The 21,713-nt window shown below is 38.6% G+C and overlaps 1 protein-coding gene across 5 annotated transcripts in view; it reads left to right on the top strand.

Annotated features, from left to right (window-relative positions):
- cadm1a (cell adhesion molecule 1a) overlaps window positions 1–21,713 on the top strand; it is a 444,596-nt gene that overhangs the window by 375,206 nt on the left and 47,677 nt on the right. For 3 of the 5 annotated variants that reach the window (XM_042499347.2, XM_042499348.2, XM_042499346.2), the window contains 2 exons: window positions 3,535–3,707; window positions 15,629–15,718. In XM_042499347.2, coding sequence (XP_042355281.1) covers window positions 3,535–3,707; window positions 15,629–15,718 — 263 coding nt within the window. The remainder of the gene's footprint in view (window positions 1–3,534; window positions 3,708–15,628; window positions 15,719–21,713) is intronic. The other 2 variants (XM_088088619.1, XM_042499349.2) reach the window with 1 other exon arrangement.

The following is a 21,713-nucleotide window of genomic DNA, read 5'->3' as shown; positions in this document are numbered from 1 at the left end:
TAAATATGACTAAATTTTAACGAAACTTAACAATTAGCAAATGTGAGTTAAAAGGTAAATATAAATTAAGACCAGTCGTTATATTTACTTACAGTCAAGGCAATCAGTTTCATAGACTTTTAAAAAAAAAAATTCAACTTAGACACTACAGTGTACCAGTTTTGTACCAGTTCTTGGTGTCAATCCCTGGCCCCAAATGGGACATGTATATATTTTCTGTTATTTACTGGAGCATGCTGAATGTATGAATTGACAGAAACATTTTAATAACTTGTTGGCCTTGAAACTGGGCTGCTGTTGGAATCCATTGTCAGTGTTGTGTATTGAAGTTGAATACAGCTTTTCAAAGCCAACCTTCAAACCTTTCAGAGTTTTAAAGTGTTTCATACTCAAAACATAGGCTTTTTTGAAGCGGTATTCTATAAACCAAAATAGTGGCATTGTTATGATGCGATGATTAGAAAACAGGACCAATGCAGGACTTTAACTTTGTCTTAAACTTAACCCACATTTAAAGCTGATCTGAGATGTCATCTTAATCCTAAATCAGAGTTAGGATCCATCCTCACTGTACAGGAATTACTCTCACTCTGCAGTGTCTAGAAGTCTGTATGATCCTCTGAAGGGTAGAAGTACAAGAGCACGCAAACACACACATCGAACCAAACACTGTGTACTTCAGACCTCCTCTATCCACCAGCCCCCTGCAGTTTTCATACTTGGCATAGAGACAAGCTCACTACCCGTATTCATTTTATAAAGATGAAAACACAATCAATACAGTGAGCCGGGAATTGGAAGTCATTTTCATTAGAGCTGCTGAGAGTTGTGCAGTCATTACCAGCAGATAGCACAGGGGGCCCCGGCTGCAGGCAGCCATTTGTATTCTAGACGCCTGCCCTTCCTCTCTCCTTGCAGCCCCATCTTACCTCTTTCGTCTATCTCTGTCTTCCGTCTCTGGATTCCCTTTTCCCCTTCTCTCAACATCTCATCCACCTATAGAAACTATTTTTTCTAGGTCATGTCTCTCACTCTATCATAGGAAAAGATTTTATATTTATTTTTTATTTACATTTCATCTGGGGAGCACTTGTAATAGACACGGCACTCTCTTTCAAGCCGTCCACCGCAGCCATTAAACGCACTTGTGGTTTGTTTGTTTTTTTGCTATTGAGCTCCAACTGCTATTTCATATTTTCTTCTCCCGGATTATTCGCATCATCTTCCCCCACCCCCCTTCCTCTATTTGCCTGCTCCCTCCACACCAAATGTTTTCAAATGGAGGGAAACAAGTTAAAACACCACAACAAAATGCAACAAGAGAGACCATCAGCACACGCTCAGGGGAAATAACAGTAGCTGGCAGTGGCCATTGGAAGTTGCAGCAGCAAAATAGAGGTGTTTTGTCTTCTTTTTTTTCTCTTCACCCTCGGTGGCTCTGAGTGCTCTGAGCTCATTGTCATAAAAATGGAATCTGTCACCCTGCTATAGACCTCAGTCAAGGTAGAAAAGAGAACAAATACAGACGCTTGGTAGGCGCCCACCTACACAGCGACACTCACAAGTCTACAAGCGTGGAAAGCCTGCAATTTGAAGACAAAGCTGCTACACAGTTATTGTTGCTTATACACAAAGGGAGGATTGTCGTTTTAATGTGTTGTTTTTTATGTCCTAACTCTCTGTGATTAGCCTTTTTTTTGTAGTTAACACAGCTGCTTGAAAATCTATTTAAAAAGGCGGTATATTTGTTTATCTCAATGACAGAGTAATCTTTAAAAAACTGTTAACAAATGTAAGAGTTCTCAAGTGTTGTCATGCAGTGAACCATCAAATAGATGTGCACTTTATTAGGGTAATAGATCCCATTGCAATAAAATAAAAAAGACAAACTCATGCTTAGATAAACAATTGGCAAAAACGAAAATGACAAGGAAAATAGAGTCTGGTCTTTTCTAACATTAAAAAAGTGATATGTTGATATTAAAAGTACACAAAGAAACTAAAGATGGTGGCTGAAGCATTGCTGGCTGCAACATCAGAGAGATGGAGCGTGGGTGGGGCCAGAGAGAGCTTTTAAAGGCCATCCAACAGATGCCAAGGATCAGGCACTGATGGCAGGAGGCATTCAGATCACCTGCAAGATACCACAGGGTGCACAGAGTAGGAGTTTGGACATAACACAGACACACTGAAACATTGTTTTCATACAGCTATTGCATCGCCACAAAATAACTTAAAAACAGAGAGACTGGCAAAATGCCCATAGAATTTGCTGTGTATGTTTTTAGAGTTCAGAGGATGATTAAAGGGCATGCTAAAATGTTTCTAAAGAAAACTTTACTTACAGGATAATATAAATGTGAATCAGTCATTCAGTGTCCTTGCACACAAGATATTGTTTGATGTAATTCGATAATTTTCATCACAGTTGCTGAGGACGTCCATGTTTCCCATACCCCTTTTCTACCAAATTAGCTCTGGTTCTTGAACTGGTTCCATTCAGGATTCTTCGAACCTCGTGTTGTCTTGTGCACAAACCTTTGTCTCCACCAGTTTTGAGCCATTGTAGTCAACTTAAGCTAGATTCTGTTATAAAAACAGGATTAAGGACTTTTTGACCACTGAATGCACTTGTCTGGCTAGTAAATGCTTCTAATTTTAGTTGTTTTATGTAAATAAGCTGATTGTTTCAACTCTTTCTTTGTTTTTGTTTTTAATTTTTTTTTTGTTTTTTTGTTTTTAACTTTTTTGCTGTTGTGTCTTTAGTCAATTTGTTCCTTTTATATGAAATTTGCCATGTTGTTTCTCTCAGTTGGACTATTCGTGGTTGAATAAAGGTTTTAATAAATAATGGCGGTTACATTATCATCGGACGATGTTGCACAATGCACAACGAAAATAACCAGAGGTAGCAAGATGGTGGGTTGCACTGATCACTGGAGAGCTTTTGCTCCGTTATAACAGATATGCCAGTATATTTTTATCCAAAAAACAAGCATGGACCAACTGTTAATGATAAGAATGAGACATATAAGACTCCATTCTCTCCTTTCAGCCCGTAGAATATGGCACGCTCACTGATGTGGTCACTGTACGCTCTTGCTGTTTTTTGGTTCTAGCTGAATGCCAACTTTTCAAAACTAATTTATTTTTTTATCAAAATGCTCAGAAAAAATCAAAATAAGTGTGCAAACTGGAACAGAATGGTGCCCCTGAAAAGAGATACCAGAGGAAGAGATCAATTAAATGTGGCAATACCATGATCAGGTGTGTGTCCCACAGAGGTCAGATTTGACATTTTTAGTTGCTATTGGTGGTAGGAGTCTAAGAATAGCAAATATGATCCGTGTGTTTTTCACTCCACAATTTTGTTCTTTGCGGTTTAATGAACACTGCAGCCCTTAGGGGAGTTTTTTAGAATATTAATTTGGTTATTTAAACGATCATGTCATCCACCTCTTCCGCTTCCGCTCTCAGTGTTCGAGTGTCGATCATATCCACAGGATCTTACTGGTGCTCTGCTTTTCCTTACAGGCCACAGCGGGTGAACTGGGTGAAGGTGGATGACGATGTGCCATCCCATGCCGTCATCACCGGCGGCGATCTTTACATTGAAAACCTAAACAAGTCCTACAATGGAACCTACCGCTGTGTGGCCTCCAACGCAGTGGGGGAGTCTTTCGATGATTACATCCTCTACGTCTATGGTATGTAGGTCTAACGCTGACCTTCCATCACTTTACTATCTCTCTTTCTACCTGTATCACTATATCTTGTTTTTCTGAAGCCTGGAACACACTACATGCGTGAGCAGCAAGGGAGCATCACGGAACCTGTTTTTTGGGGGGCAGTTTGGTGCCCATGTTAACAGGTTTGAGCAGCCACTCTGCCTGCATGAGCAACGCTGGTCAGGTGCATCTCAGCTGTCTCTCAGATGTGGCACATCCAGAGTAACTGTGGCTCTCTGATTTTTTTCAGCATGGTGTGCACGGTAGTCAGCAACAATAGACAGTGAAAATGGAGTTTTGATAGTTATATCAACTCTATACCACCTTTTACTACAGTCTTCATTTGTCACAGATGAGGAAATAAAAATATAAATATCAGAAATATTGTTTTTCGTAATAGTCCTCTGACAACATTTCTGTCAATAGAATACCCTCAGTTATTGACACGAGGACATTTATTGTGAAATATTTGCAGAATTGTGTTGTTGACAATGCAGGACTTTGCACGGGTTCCTAAATGAGTGGAATATGTGCTTATAATTGTGGAAGCACAGTACTCATAGCAGCAGAAGCATCGCAGAGCTGCCAATATAGACACTGCCAATGTGCAAGGCGCTGCAGTTCGGCGAGGTTTCTGTTTCGAGCTGCTCAGGCATGCAGTGTGTCCCAGCAATGACAGATTGTCCCATATACGTTAACACCAGGATCATTCATATGGTGCTATTAACAACATCGGTGAAATGTTGGTTCTCATGCAAGCATCTGTAGCATACTGAAGGCTGAGGCCATGAGCATACTCTAATGTATGCAGACTGACTTTAAAATAAGGGCTGTGTTTTAATACAGGTGCAGTATGCTTTTAATCCCTCCCTGTATGCATTGCACTGTGGATATGGACAATACCTAAAGTTTATCAATTCGCTCTGTCCACTTTGTTCACACGATTGCGCTCCCTGCTCGGCACCTGGATCCATAAAAATAGGGTCCTGAGGCTGCATTAAGACCGGCACAGTAGGGGGAAAAAAATCCTTGCAAGCTGTTTTGGCCCCTGATAAGCATGCAAACTCATTATTACTACAACTCAAACTGGATTGTATTTCATCTTCCCCCTAATGCCTGTAGCAACACACCCACACCAAAGCAGCTCCTTGAGATGTTTTTAACACAGTGCTATTTTTCACTAACAATGAGGAGGTCATGTCCTCAGTTTTGTTTCTCTCTCTCTCTGTATTATTTGGTTATTTTAATGACCTGAAGAGAAGTTTACATTCTGCATTTACATACACATTTTGCATTGTGAATTTTGAAGACGGGTTCTAACTACAACCAGGCAAACATTCTTAAATTAAAATAGAAGAAAGAGATTGAGTGTTTGTCTTGAGTTATATACCGGCAGTGCAGAGAAGGTTTTGAAACAAGTAGCAATATCAACCTCACCACTAGAAGCCACTTAATCTTGCACACTGAATCTTTAAATAAAGTAATCAAATTAAGTTTAAAAAATGATTAAAATAATCAAAACATTGCCAGTCAAAAATTGCCATGGAGAATTGAATTGGGCAGTATTGACCTTATGACCTCAGTATTTCTAAAATCCCTCCCAGCAGCCCAAACAGGCCATGTCAGGTTTTTCAAAAAATAAGGTCAGTTAGTGACAGGAGGCTGTGCGCAAATAAAATCAATATTCAGCAAACACAAAAGAGATGTGGTTTTGTTCTAAAAGTAAACCTGACTACATCAGCTTCAATGTGTCATTGGATTTCATTTTCAGTATGTGGCTCAATAGGCCAGATTAAAATTTTTGGAGTGCCTCATCTCATGTTTATGCAAGTCAAGTCGATGTTATTTACATAGCCCAACAATACAAATAACATGTTTGCCTCAACCTGTGCAGCATACAACAAACTCTATCCTCTCAACTGAGAAAAACATAAAATGCACTGCTAACCACTGTCCATCAATATGTTGTGAACCAGTTTGGGTTTTTTTTCTGTTTTTTTTTCATGGAGTACAGCAGCCAAAACAAATCTGGAGATCAATACATGAGTGCGGTGTGTATGTTCTACCTCCCACAAACCCGGGGTAATCCTTTAACCTGCCTCCGCCTTCTTCTGCCAAATTTCTTTGGCTTCCTGTTGATCTTCCTGTAGATGTAACATCCTCCTCTCTTTTTCTGTTTCCCTCTCATCCTCATAAGCATTATCTTAACATGCTTTTATACTGTTGATACCACTAACATTTTCTCCCTGAGCAGGACATTACACTCTAATGCGCTCATTTTCCCTGACCAAAATTACTTCACTATCACTTTTGGTAGAGCCTGAGCCCGCAGAGAAATTATTTGGCTGCTATTGTCAGAGGGAATTAGCGGAGTGAAAAGGCTTCTTTTTTATGTAGGGGGGTAAAGAGGGACTCTCAGTGCCTGACGGACACCAGCTGAATGGATGTTATTTACAGCAGAGCGGGTTGCTGTGCTAATGATGAGTGCAATAAAACAACAGAGGTGCCGCTGAAAATCAGGAAACAGCTTACTGCCACCTGCTATATTACAGCTGTTAGTCTGCACTAACAGTGTAGTGAAAGTCTGTGTGTGTTCTGTTTGTCAGAATCAGGCTGACACATACGGACAGCTTTGGATTGAAGACGTTTTCAGTGTTGACTTGTTTAAGAATTTGTCTGCAGTTTGGAAAAAAAGGATTTGAGTTAAGATCAGATAGTTTAGGATTAAAAAGTGAAATGTGAAAATCAGAAGTGAAAATTAGGTCTGGAGTAATTTTCAAGGGAATTATTAGAGGTTACTATGGTAAGACAAAGGTGTGTTTTTGCAATCAGATCAGTGACAGGACTCATAAAAGACCGTTAGGAAGAGCAACCATTTTACTTAAAGCAGCATCGTTGCTCACATTTGTGCAATCCATTATCCTCAACTTTGCATGAAGTATGAATTTTCTGGTAATTTTAGAAGCCTTTTTGTATGTCTCTCTCCTCGGGCCTAAACAACAAAATCCCATGGTGAGGGCTGCAAGTCGCCCCTCTCTCTTAACCACCCACACATCCCCCCATGGTGAGCAAAAGACAAAGATAAACACGGTAATGCAACATGTGGGCTACTAAAAGCCTTGCACAAAAAAAAAAACAGCCACCATTAAAACCATATAAGGCCTCCACCCTTTTAGAGCTAGTCTTTTGATGACTTTGATGTGTCCGCAGCTCCCACACGACTAATGTCGACTGTAATTCAACGGCAAATCATGCCGAACCTTCGCCTTGCTAATGGGAAGACAGGATGTTGTGGCTGAGCTGTCAGAAGCTGATTCTCACATTATGTTCCAGACCCCCCTCCACCACAAAGACACACACACATCACACACACACAAACACACACACACACACACACACACACACACCACCTCCTGCTCCTGCACTACCTCTACACCTCAGTAGTCGACCACTTACCTAAACAGAAGCTGGGAGGAAGGCTTGTTTGTAGACACACAGTCTCGTGTACGACTCCGAACAAGCAGCAGGGGCATCAGCATGTTTACTCGTACAGTGGTGATATAAAGCATCTGGCTCTGGTTGCAGCATATTAGACTTGTCAAGTTAGAGCAGATTAGCCTTATTTTTGCTGGTAGGGTGCTCTGACAACTAATGTGTTTGGTTTAAAAAAACTCTTGTGTGTTTGCCTGTATGCCGTGGTTCATTTTGACTAGTGTAAAAGCTGTGTGAAACTTTGGTGCAGGCTGAACAACCAAACCATGTCTTGTCGTATCGTATCGTACTGTATTGTATCGTATCGTCTCGTAAGCCAAGACTGCCTACAATAGCAATAAATCCATCAGCTGGTTATGAACTATTAATAAAGCAATCTGGATCTGTATAAGTGATATACCTGATATACCTTTTTCTGCATATTTAAAATACATAAAAAATAAAAGCTTTACTCTGTTTTTTCATCCCCCTATTTTAATGGCTTCTCTCCTCTCGTCCAAAACATTAATTCTTGTGTCAAGTTGAGGTTGACTGGCACCCAGCAATGCAGCGTGTGTCCATCCTGTTGGCCGCTACTGCTGAGCATCACTCACCAGAAGTGTCAAGCACTCCACCATAAATCAGGCTTTAGACTATCTAAGGTGAATTAGTTTCACAAAAGTAAAGACATGCTAATTTTTGTTTTAAAAAGTTAACCTTCATACCTCCAGGCTATTTCAGAAAGATACATCTAACTTAAATGCGGCAAGTAAAAAGTGGAAGACTCTAATAATGATGAAGTCCCTCTGAGAGTCTGACAAAATGTACAGTGTTTTAGATTTAATGCACCGCAAAACCCCAAAAGCTGTCATAAAATAAACAGAAGTGTTTTCCACGTCTCCTGTGTTAAGATTTAATTTTCTTTATTAAAAGTTTAAAGAAAACAGCCACAATATCACCACAAGATCCCCAACTGTACATTAGAGATGTGTAATTTAATGATAAAGTCCACATGGAGCCTCCGCCCCCAACACTCGCCCTGCTTGACAGCCAGAACAAATGCAGCTATGGCCAGCATCTCCTCTAATACATCTGGTTCCCGAGTACTGTGACCCTAAGTGATGGAGAGCACTGTGAGACTGGCTGACACTAACAATGTTAACAGCGAAAAGAATGCAGTCTGTACCGCTCTAACTCTCACTGCCCCTCTTACTTCACAGGGTAAGAAAACACAACCATCAGGGTTTTCCTCTCACAGTCGAGTGAGATCCAGCGCCGAGGGGTTTTAAGTTGTTTACAGGCTGCCGCTTACCCAATAACTGAGTTCTCTTCCTCCCGCTCCTTTACCAGTACTGGCTTTATTGCACACCAGAAGCATGTTTAGTGACCCTGTTGCTTTCAGTCGTCTTCCTACCTACTTTACACGTCTTCTCCATTAAAGCACATGGAAGTTCCTCCACAAGTCACCGTTAGCTCTTTAAGTGGCATCCAATATTTCTTCAGGGGTGCAAAGTGTCCCGAAACATCCTATTCAAGCTGCAAGCGCTCTTAGTTTGCTGAAATTGCTCTTGAGTGGAAGTGAAATTGCTGGTGTAAAATGTTATGAGGAGGTAGAGTAATTCATCACTTCCAAAACAAATTTGCAGGGAAGTTATGTTTTGAATGCTGTCTTTTTCTTACCAATTCATTTTAAATGCTTTGATTTCTCTACCGTCTATCAATTTGTGAAATTACAGTGGTGACTCTGGGACAATTCTATAACCTAAGATCCCAACATACATCTCCCGATCACCATATGGATTGATTTAGTCACAGTAATTATGATTGTCTATTTGATTACACCCAAAATTTCACATGGATAAACTCTGGAAGGCATCTGCTGTATGTATTCAAAACCACGTCAATATTTTTTTTTTCTCCAATTAATCTGCACCATATTTTTCTGTAGAGAATGCTTCTGTTGTGGATTCCAAAAATAACACAGCTTAGAGAAAACTACCCTTCAGTCTTCAATAAAATTCTGTTTAACCAAAAAACTACATTAGGTTAGGGCATTTAGATTTTCGTCTTCTATAAAAGGTTTTTAAATTACCACTTATGGAATAATTGGGAGCATAAGCACAGTTTTAAAGTTGATTACTCATAAAGAGTTTAAAGTGTTATGTACTTAATTACAGTAATTATGAACTCAAGTTTTTAAGTTGAAAATGTTTAAAAATCGAGTTGCTCCAGTGTATTTTTCTGATGTATTTTTAGGCCTTGTCAGCTTTTAAGACAATTAAGAAACAACAAAATTGTTAGGCAACTTTTTCTATTATTTTGTACTGCAGTTGGGTATTTTTCCCATACAATATTTCAGTCTCGACTAAAACAACACAAATTTAAATTGCCCCACAAATGATAAATAAACAGCTTGTTCATAGGGCCTTAGGGAAATTCATAGTAGATTGCTCCAAAGCTGGAAGCCTGGTCACTTTAAAAAAATTTCCACAGTAAGAGGGTCTTTTCAATCAGGTCTCATATGGCTTTAAAAGTTCAGAGATGTGCATGAGGCCAAACTTTCTTTGAAAGAAACTGGTCGATCAGAATTATCTGAAGAATATTTGTTGTTGTTACATTTATCACTTTTCTATTGTATCTTCTCTCTAGGAAGATCAAATCAAAAGTTCAAAGACACAAAGTATTATTCTTTCACAACATTGGCATTTACAAATGTAACTTTGAGTCAATGTCAAGTGTGTGTATGTAAGGCCTCCAATCACAGCAAGAGTGTCACAGTTGGTCACTGGTTGAGATTATACACAGGGCAAGGACACCTCCTGAAGGGGCCAAGGAAAAACTTATCCTGACAAAATACATGAAAAAAAGGAAGAAACCTTGGGATGGAAAAAAATATAGGTAACCCTTGCAGGGCTAAGCAGCACTAAATGAACACAAAACAGTAAATCAATAAAACAGTTAGGTGGTGTAGCAGATCAGAAAACTGAAAGAAGCAGGGAAACATGAAAGCAAACAGGGGAGAAAATCATTTCTGACGAGGTCACAGCGATACACAAAGAGGCATCTAACAGCATTCAGTTTGTTAGATCTCTAATGCTCTGGCAGTGGCATTATTTGCTCTTTTTTTCCTTATATCAAAGTTTAACCCAAACAATCACATCACGTTTGTCTTTGGAAGAAAATCGTTGTTTTGACTTTTTTTATTCTGTCAGATATACCCTTAAAAATTTCATTGTGAAACTTAAACTAATGGCCAAATATGTTATTTTGAAAAACAACTCACTATCTGATAGCTTCTCCCCTATTTGGAGCACATGTTTATTGTGTTTTAGATGAACACTTAAATATTCTACATAGTTTCCCTGTTTTACTACACTGCACTGCACTTTTCTATAGTGTATAATGCTGTATTATACAATGTTATACTATACCATACTTTACTGTATTATACTATACTATGCCATGCTATACTATATACTTACTCTATACAACACCACACTATACTATATACTATACTATACTATATCACACTGTACTATACCATACTGTACTACACATTATTTTGCTTTACTTTACTGTACAATGTGATAGTTGCTATAATACACTGTACTGTACTATGCTCTACTTTTCTTTACCATACCATACTACACTATACTATACTATATTTTGCCTTACTTTACAATACTATACTGTGCGATACTTGCTGGACTGGACTGGACTGGACTGGACTGGACTGCACAATACTATACTATACTATGTCACCATACCTTACTCCACTAAACTGCACTGTACAGTACTTTTATGTGCTACACTACACTACATTAGACTATAATTTTAGAGTAGTCTATGTGCATTAGTTTCCATTTAATGAGAAATAAGTCACTGTCATTATGTGGCATGTCTTAGAATAAACTTTTTTTTAAGATGTGCCCCGTATTCAATAAGATTTTGTTGGGTTTATGGGTTTAAAAATGCATTTTCCTAAAAGTTATATGTTTCATGAAAATCTCTGTGCTGGAGGTACTTTTTTCAGCTTTCATTTTGTTTGGTGTGATTACTGGCGCTGTGCAGATATTGAGTGTTTCTCTCATCCGGTGCTCACGTGGAGTTCTTTAACTCACCGGCTTTAGCGGGAATGATTCCTGTCAGGCTCCGTCTCTGAGCTTCCTGCGGTCCTGCTCCATTCGTTCAGACCAGAAACACTGATTCATAAGCCTCATCAGTAAACAAGGCCCGGTGACTCAGCGGGAGGGAAAACACATTCTGCCTGTCACATTTGAAAGTCAATGAGCTCCAGTCTCTTTGATACATTTCACCAGCTAGCCACAAAAAAGGGGGATTTGGTGTACATTCAGACAATCATCTTTCTTTTAATCTTTATTTTCAATCTTTATTTTACTGTTTTAATGAGTTGTTGACACTGATGATCCCAAACATCTGCTGGACCCTCACAGTTCATGACGGGATAAAACCAATTAGACAGCACCACCCCCGAGCTGGAGTTTTGTGGCTCTCAAGCATGTGTGAAACTCATCAGCTCAAGCTTCATCTGCCAGCCGACTTCCCAATGGATCATTTCTCCCCGCCTTTGTCTGCACATTGGTGTGCGCAGTCTTTTGTTTTGTCAAGGTTGTCTTTAAAAGAATGGAATTGTTGATAGATTAAAAACATAGCGTACATCAGCAAAGTTTGAATACTGATCTTGATCACCTGAAGGCCTTCATTTGCATTTTTAAATTTGCTTCGGGCAGAGTTCTGAGGAGCTTCACAGACCTTTCTGCCTTGTATTTGTAGTACTAGATGCATTTTTCTTTAAGTGCATAAAATAGATGATTTTCTAAACTAACAATTGTGAACAGATTTTTTTTTTTGCCGTAACTATGAACAACTTCTGCCCTCAGGGAAGACTACTTTCATATGATAAACAACCTTCGTACCCTTAGGGAAGACATCCTGCTCGACAAACAGCAGGGTAACTTTTATCATCTCTTTAATGTAATTTCCAGATGCATTAAATTTTCTATTTGAAGTGATTTCACAGTGAAAATACATTCAATTGAAACATCAGAAATTACTGATGCACATTTAGTAATGCAATTACAATAAACATGACATACTCTATGAACATTAACACAGAAAAAATAATCATAGTGCTTCTCCCTTTAATATAGCTTTTTGAGAAAATGGTACAATTTTTTTAATGGCATGGTGGTGCTTGTTCATTTACATAGATTACAATCCAGAATCTGTACTATTTATAAAATCTTTTAACATTAAGGAATTTGATTTCTTGAATGTGTCGTACCTTTCCTGGCAATCAATTTTAAGGAAAAAGCAAGTGTTAGTGTCAACAAATTCCAAATTAAGACTAAAATCAACAATGTATTTGTCAGGGCGTCTGGTGGCTCAGTGGATAGAGCACGCACCCCATGTATAGAGGCTGTGTCCTTGCCGCTGCAGGTGCAGGTTCAATTCCAGCCATGGCCCTTTGCTGCTTGTCACCCCCCCTCTCTCTCTCCCCCCTTCACCTGTGTGCTGTCCTATTGATTAAAGGCAAAAGCACCCCAAAAAAATCTTAAAAAAAAAAAAAAGAACAATGTATTTGTCTCTCAGTACTCTTTCTCCACGGGTCTGAGTCCAGCGCCCATTTGTTTTAACTGACAGGACAGAATGAAAAAATATCGTTTTAAAAGCCTCAGTAATTTCCTAAAACAAGTTTTTTGCAAAAGTTTTTCAAACAGTAGTAAATCATTTCTTTGGTACTTTTTTTTTATCAGCAAATTTAATAAGCTATTAGAAACAAGTAATAGGCTCTGGCCTTGCAGACAATACTTCTTTGCAGGATCAAGTCATTGTAGGTTTAGGTTTTCTGTTTTTTTATCCTATGATTAAGTGGGTGTAATTAGTGGTTATCATTAAATGAATGATATGGGTTAAGAATCCCGCAACACCAACTATTCAAAATGCTGTTATCAGCATATTAAACAGCAGTGTTTATTTTTATGCTGCAGTGGAGGTAGTGAGCTGACGTAACATTAGTCAAGTCAGATTAATTCATCGAGCACATTTTATAAACGACAAACATGGCAGTGTCCTCCCATTGAAGACACAGTGGTATTTATGCTAAGTACCTAAAACCAGAACCAGCCAATATTACTCCTAGTAGTAGATCCAGAGTGCTAGCAATATCAAGACCTGCACTTCATGAGCCCACACAACTCTGATGCAGTCTCTTTTATTTTGACTTTATAGGTCACAATTTTGGCACATTGTCTCCACCCCGAAAGATTGAATCAGAGAGTAAATGTGCAGCTTTCTTCTTTTCACTTTGAGTCCCACCTGCAACCTCTTCTTAAAATAGATGTGTGATTTTCTACATATCTCTGTGCACACTGCAAAATTTGACAAGTTGATTTTACTTTTAACAAAATCAAGGAAACTGATTGCCTTGAAAAATATAAGTAAATGTAACTATAATTCTCAATTTATGTTTACCTTCTATCTAATTATATGTTTTCTCAAAATTAAGTTATAGGTATGTAATTTTGTGAAGCTGTTACAAATTAAAAATTACAAGTTTAATTAAATCAATCTTTTTAAGTTTTAGCAACTTCAGTAAGCCAAGTTTACTGTGCTATACATCTTGCAAACTAGTCAATCATATTTGTATTTTCATAAATGTGAAAAAAAAAAAACCCCAGAAAAATAAAAGCTGCAGATCTCCTGACTTCATTAGGAAAATCCTCTGTGTTGATTAAGTTAAGTCAGAGTAACTTGGTTTAGTGAAGTTGCTAACACTTGGGAAGAACAGGGTACTTAACAAAATTAAGTACAGTTAATTTTGTAGTTTTATTCACTTTTCTTTTTCAAGGCAATCTGATTTCAAGATTATTTTAAGTAACATCAACGTGTTAGATTTTAAAGTGAATCATAAATAAGGCAAGAAAGCAGGTCAAAGCTAAATTTGTCATTTGTGTCAGAGGCAAAAAAATAAATTTATTTATATAGTTTATTTGATAGGGACAGTGTGAATTAACATAGTACAACTTCCGCCTGATACTAACAAGCTGATGTTTCACATATAGAGATTATAGCTATTGCTATTTTCCAAGTCCGATTCATAGATAGGCTTTTAGTAAAGAAAAATGAAGAAAATAAAAGAATATATCAATGTTACATACAATTTGGTGGTTACAATGACAGTTATGGTAAAAAGAAGACAAAAAGGTTAATATTTACATTAAGATTACATAGAATTACAGCATATGGTTAGATTGGAAAAAAAGACACAAATATCAAGCATTACAGCTATAGCTTGTTCTGTTTCATAGCTTTTGTGTGCATCCAGTAAAACTGCAGGTGATGCAGAGTCCTACCATGCAACATCTGACACTGCAGAGTCCATGTAACAGCATCCCTTCTGTCCGTCTTCTCTCTCCTCTCTGTCTTTACACATTTCCTTTCCTCACCTTCTTATAACCCCTTATTTCATTAAAGTATAGACTAGTCTTCTTCCTTATCAACACCCAGCAATACCTTATATTTCTCTGCACCTTTTAATAACCCCAGAAGGTTTTTCAGTCCATTCCTAGGCAATCTGAGCAGCATGGGAGGTCTTTAGCAGCACTGCCAGCGGCTTCATATCAGTGCAGCCCTGCCACTTCAACAAGGAAAATGTCACTTTTGATATCTCCCCCTGGTCATTGTCAGGGTGGGGAGTCTAACCCGGATAATGAAGTGAAAAAGGAAAAGCTGTGGGAGTAAAAATGGTCTCTGGTCAAAGTGTATATTCACCAACCCTGCCAGATACTGTTCATTAATTTATTTTATTTTATTTTATTTATGTGTGTATGTTATTCCACTCCTTCTGTCATTGTGCACTGCCATTTATTGTGTCATTATGTTTGAGTTTATACATCAGATTTTTTTTGCTTTTGTGTTGCCTTTATCCTCAACAACTTTGTGTTCTCCTCCTCGGAGAGATTAAGAATGCGCGGACACGTTTGTTTGTCAAGATAGCTCGGTGCATAACAATGACAGCATAAGTACAACACCAGCATGTGTTACTCATTAGACATTTAATCACTTCTAACAACCATGTGCTCGCTAGAATTGTCAGTATTTCATGTCATGGTGTGTAGCCCGTGAGTAGACATAAAAGAGAAGAGTTTCCAGCAGGATCGGCTCAGCTGGTGTGAGACCAGACAATGTGTTGCAGTGTCATTGTGTACATTATTTAATGCACCGCCATTGCCAATTCATCAAAAGGTCTGCAGACGACCTTTAACTCACACACACATGGCGACACACAGTGAGCCGTTGGTCGTATATCAAGCAGTGATACCATCGTGACTTTACTTTATCTTCATGGCCTTTTTTACTCATTTGTCTCCCCTCTGTGTTTGTCATGTATTTGTCCTCTCATCCAGATGCTCCCACCACTACCCCTATACCCACCACTGCCACAAACACCACCACCACCATCACCACCACCATCTCCTACCCCGAAGCCAATCAAGGTACAGTATCACCCTCACACAACCTGTTTATCCGTGTGTGTGTGTGTATATGAATGTGAGCTCCCTGAACCCCCGCACAGCCTCGAATCACTCCATATATCTCCATCTTCATGCCACAGTGGAAGTCATGTTTATATGCATGTTTCTTTATCGATGGGTAAAGGTCGCACAGTTTCTGTCATCATTTTCCTTTTTTAAACAAAAAAAAGCTTTTACGGTCAATTCCAAATGCTATCTATTATTTAACAAGTAAAAAGTCATGGCTGTGGCAGAAACATGTATTCACATATCGTATATTCTTGAATACAGTAAAAGCCAGTATTAAGATTAGTTGCCATTCACTGATGAAGACTGTGAGAAGCAGAAAGATCAGACAATAAACTAGTAAATGGATCTATTTTATCACAAATGCTGATCCCAATGTCAATAATGAACTCCCATGCTGAAGAATAATTCAGCATTTCAAGAGGTATGCTTTTTTAAATGTCTCTGCGATGGCGATAGCTGAGGCCTGAGGCCTTATGTTTTCAGGTTGTCTGTCCATCAGGCACGTGCACTATTAATAATTAATAATAACTAATTATTGCACTCAATAATGAACTGATTAGATTTTGGTTGTCAAAGGTCAAGGTCCCTGCGACCTCTTCTGCATCATTCTTGTGGATGCAATATCAAGAAAACTTTGAGGGACTTTTTCTTTTTCTCTCTTTTTTTAAAAATTTGGTACCAATGATCACATGGACTAAAGATCAAACTGACTGGATTTTGTGGTCAAAGGTGAAGGTCAATATGACCTCAAAAGTCTTATGCTTGTGAATGCAATATCTCAAGACCACCTTGAGGGAATTTCTTACTGGTATCATATAAAACTAGAATCCTGTAGTAACGGCTAAGTCGTGCTAACCTCTCAGGAAGGGGGCTAAATAATGCTCTGAAGTTGGGATACATTTTGGCAAGGAAAAAAAAACCTCTGACCTCAAGATATCTAAATGAAAGTGGGCTCTGTGGGAACCCATGAGTCCCCCCCTTACAGACATGCTAGTCACATGCAGTTTGGGCCACAAACATATGAAGATTTCTGCATATTGGGGTCCTTAAACAGTCTTACAACAGCTACCATCTCTAAGCTGAGAATATAGATGCATCTAACCAAAGCACTATTCTGGAGTGTGAATCCTCACAGACCTGTGGATGAAACTAAGTTAACAGCACCTGTTAAATGGGCAACAACTGTCTGCAGACCTGTCAGCATCAGCAAAATAATGGCACTGTAAACATGGGGGGTGGTTAATATCGATTAAGTATTGAAACTGAGTCACTGATTGTGATTTAAAGAATTAATCATTTGACAGACCTTCTTTAAAGCAAATATTTATAACCATTTTTGCAAAACTATGTGTGGTTTCTTTAGTAGGTCCATATAATCACTCTGTTGTCATTTAACAAGTGCATCTCATGAGTGGATCTGTACATGTGAGGTTTCACCATAAATAACTGTCTGTTGTCAATCATTCTTCAACTTTAAACATTTTCTTCAACACAGCCATTATAAGGTCTCGCACGCTGCCATTAACTTTGCTCGTTGTGATTTGCAAATGAAATGCACAAAAGCTCAATGAAATATTAGTTAACATGGAAACATGACAGGTAAAAATAGACTTTGACAGAATGTGTACAACTGCATCTATCACAGTCACGAATCATGAGTAATTACAGCACTCCACCACACAGAGTGATGTGCCCCCACAAGCTTTTCTACTTTTTTTAAATGAGTGTGTGGGTGTGTACAGGTGTTGGGATTGAGAGGACAAGAAGGTCAAGGCCCAGCTCATGTTGCTTGGTTGTCAGTGTCAACCACTCAGAGCAACCTGGTGTCTGTCAATACCCTTCATTCATGGCTTTGTTCCCAAAATCCTTTTACAACAGGCCTGGTTTGGTTTTCCCGACCAAACTGCTCCTCAATCACAAGAGAAAAACAGTCATTACAGTTGTAAATAGCAGTGTTATATCCCTGACATTGCATGATGGGAAACACCCAAGCAAACAAATTGCTAAGAAGGCTGTAAATGATGAAGCATGGTTGCTGGATTCACTGCGGTAATCATATGAGTTTGATAATTGTTCTATAACATTTACTCACTGCAGACACAAGAACTGCCTTTTATATGAAACACATCTCTCATTCATAAAGTCAATTATAGATCATACTCTAGGTGGGTTGTGGGAGGAGGGTAGCAGTGGGGATGAACAATAACCGAACATGAGCACTTGAAAATTAGGCCCTTTTGAAATAAGCAAATTTTATCTCGCTCTTTCAGAAACAGAACTCGGGGCTATTGTGAGTATAAATCTCCAAAGGGTGTAGATAGAAAACATCACTTTATGCCTCGACTCAGAAATCAGCCTGAGCTCCAAATGCAATCAAAGCCTCTCTGACAGACCGCTCAATTGGAACAAATCTCACGAGGCTGGCAGAAATCACAGGCATTGTGCTTGATTATGCCATCTGATTGGATTAAAGAGAATACCTATCTATGCAGGCTGATTGATAGCTCCTTTGCCTCAGATCAAGGAGCCTGGCGGCTGCACAGGCCTGTTCTGATTATAGCTATCCACGCTGATTCGCACTCGGATCTCTGCTGATTATTCCTAATGTTCCTGCTGCGAATAATAGAGTTACTTTATAAGTAAATAACTATACTAAGGCATGTATTTTCAGAAGATTACTTGCGCAAAATTTTTGAATTAGTCAATGAATAAAAATGGTTACGTAAATTAAAAAAGAAAAGTTGCAAAAGAAAAGTTGAATTTACGAACAAGTGAATTGCACCTTTGCTTAATTTAACTCACTCATGACTTTTTCTGCTCTAGCATTATTTGGTCTGGTATGACCAGTAGCTTGTAATGTTGTAATATTTAAGGTAGTAATGGTCCTGCTTCAATTATTCCTTGATTTTGTAATTTCTATTTGTGGTGACAGTGGCCATTGTTTAGATAATGTTTCATTGACTATGCTTACATGCACAAAATATTCTGTTTTTTACCTTTATTCTAAAAAGAAAATATTCTTACTTTGCTGTTTACATTGCTAATGAAACTACTGCATACTCTAATTAACATGCCCTATAATGTTATTCATCACGTCGTGGAAAAAAGGAACAGCCGTCACTTGTGTCAGGTTTTTTTCATAGTTATTACCGGTTGCGGATTTGTTTTACCGTGCAAACACAGCCTCTCTTTCATTCCTTCCTTTTTGGCTTTTGGGAATGCATCTCTACCCCACAGCCTTGCAGACTGTTGGTTAGCTGGTTTGTTTTCAATGCTTCTTTAAGCAAAAGCTGACTGTGTACAAGCATGATGTTGTGTGGCGCAAACTGAAGTAAAAACCACACTTAAGGTGCATATTCCAAATGCCCCTGTATACATGTCCTGCTCCAAATGCTGCATAATATGGACATCCATGTCTATATCGTAAAATACTACATTTGAAATAGGGTCTAATTTGGAATATCAAAACAGAATTTGGTGTTTAAATGACCATTATCAAATTCTGAATAATGTCATACAGTGGAATGTTAGTGTGTAATGTACCCATTGTCTTATTATAACGTGTGCATTTCACTAAACAGATTCCCAACAGGGTTTTTGGGGTTTTTTTAGCATTTGTGAGTGTCTGATTTTGCAAAAATGTATGAAAATACATGCAAATGTCCACTAATTAGACACTGCTTAAAGTTTTAGCACCACATCCACTTTCTTTCTGTCAGTAGCAATAGCATTATACAGACAAAAATGGCTGGGGTGTGTGGAGAAATCATGAAAAACAAGTCAAACGGGGCAAGAAAAATTAATAATCAGCATGCAACAGCATGTCAGGTCCAGTTACTTTTAGTATTACCAGCGACTAAAAGGGTTTTGATATCTGGCTGTTGGCAACCTGTTTGAGCATGGAAGTTCATTCTTCACCCTGGGAACAGAATGGTAGACAAAATAATTTCCATCCCAAGTCCTCTAACTAGCTTTTTGAGCTCTCAGCCACAACTGGTAGTCTTCATAAGAAAGTACAACATTAGTCATGTACAAAACAAGCAGTCATTTATAATGCTATCTCTGACTGCCACTCTACAGCCACCCCCATACTTCATGACAGAGTAAGATTCAAATAATAATTCCACCGAAGGAAAATACTAAAAATCACTGCACAGTATGTTGGCAAGTTATTTCAGTCCCTTGTGAGCAGGACTTACGTCGAGATGTGTGGGCTCCACCTGATAAAGCAAACCTCACGTCTGCAGTGCCAATATTTTCAGGTTAAAACAACCTACTTACAGTTTCTGCCAGATGTCCTCTCTTTGCTTTCAACTATCAGGGGCATTCCATTATTACTGTGTATATAGATTGAAGGCAGCAGACTCATATGGCCATAATACACTCTGCCAGTTGATTTCATTTACCCGCAGCATGCCGCCCACTGCCAAATGAATCTATCAGAGTGGGATTTTTTTTTTTTTTTTTATCAGTTGCCCATTAGAGGGACAGAATAGAGCACTTTAAAAAATCTATTAGAGCCTCAACACATGGCTCTTAAGTGCTTGGCAGGGTTTATAAAGTGACATGGGGAAATGACTAAATTGCTATTTTCACCACTAAATAAATTTCTAAATGGAGATATTTGCTGACCAACTCCTACAATTAGAAAATATTATTAATTTTCATTTACAGTCTCCTGTTTTATATATATATATGTTTTTCCCCGAAAATGATTCAAGAACTGAATGCTGTGTTTCCCCCCTTTTTTTTTTTTAATCTTCTGTTCCTTTTCCGTTGTGCTTAGCTGTCCATATTCTTTTTTCTGCCATTTCAGTGTCAGTGTGGAAGAAAGATTTTCCTTGAAAAGCAACATTCTGTGCTGCACACTCTCCTTAGGGGCAGCAGTCTATTATCTTTTTAGTGGTAGTCGGGCTAACAGGAAGTCTTTTGTGAAACACGAGCCAACCCCAAAAGTACAAATGCACTGCGGTCTTTGTCGGGACTCAACATTCATCCTCCCACGTATCTCTCTCATTACCTCACCTCTCCCTCCTCCATCAACACAATATGACTAATCATCCCCCAATTCAGCACACTGAGGAATGAACAATGCCACTTAATCCCTGAATGAAGAAAATAGATAATAAATGTGGATCTTGTGCAAATAAAACAATCAGGCGGCAGGCTAGCATTACTTTTAATTGATGAAGGACCATAAACGGTGCTGACAACCAATTCATTTAACCCGCGCCACAGACAGGACAACAAAACAGGCAAGGGGAAGGGAAGAGAAACAATTATCTATTACATTTGTCTGGGTCTTAAATTACATAAACACCATCTGGTGAAGTGACTTAAGAATCTTATGAATTTAGATGTGCCTCCACCTCACATTCTCCAGACTATCAAAAACACACAATGCGCCAGATAATGTCTGGTATTGTTCTCACTTTGCCCGCTTTGATTCCTTGTCCATTTTGAAATTGGAGCAGCCAGCTATAACTAATTTGATTAAGGTCAATAGCAACACAATAAGTGCCGTCATGTGACATATGGCCCAAAGAGAGCGTCGATGATATTGTTGCACTCAGCATCATGGAAAATACTAGTCTGAAGCCCAACTCATCTTCTTAATGTGGAGGTATATTGTCTTCTCGAGGTATTACTGCGCTCCACAATAGCCAAAAGGAGATGACGCTCGTAAAGAAGAGCCAGGAGGTAATGAGCTTCACAATATCTGGAAAGTACCACTGGTAAAGACAGATTTGCAACTATTCCACCCAGTATTTACACATATACTCATATTTAGACTCCCTTTCAGCTCCTATCCTGCACAAAGTGTGTTCAAATTTGTTCGAATAACTGCTAAAGTGTGCGTATAAATCCTGTATTTGACACCTTTCATTATTTTACTAACACTTTGTAGTCATTGGCTCTTAGGCACAGCATTTTTTTAGGTGAATCC

This window comes from Plectropomus leopardus, chromosome 15 (genome assembly GCF_026936395.1).
Source record: "Plectropomus leopardus strain MGB_pleo_1.0 chromosome 15, ASM2693639v1, whole genome shotgun sequence".
Taxonomy (NCBI): Eukaryota; Metazoa; Chordata; class Actinopteri; order Perciformes; family Serranidae; genus Plectropomus; species Plectropomus leopardus.
Note: the sequence above shows the minus strand (reverse complement) of the source record. Positions and strands in the feature narration are given on the sequence as shown.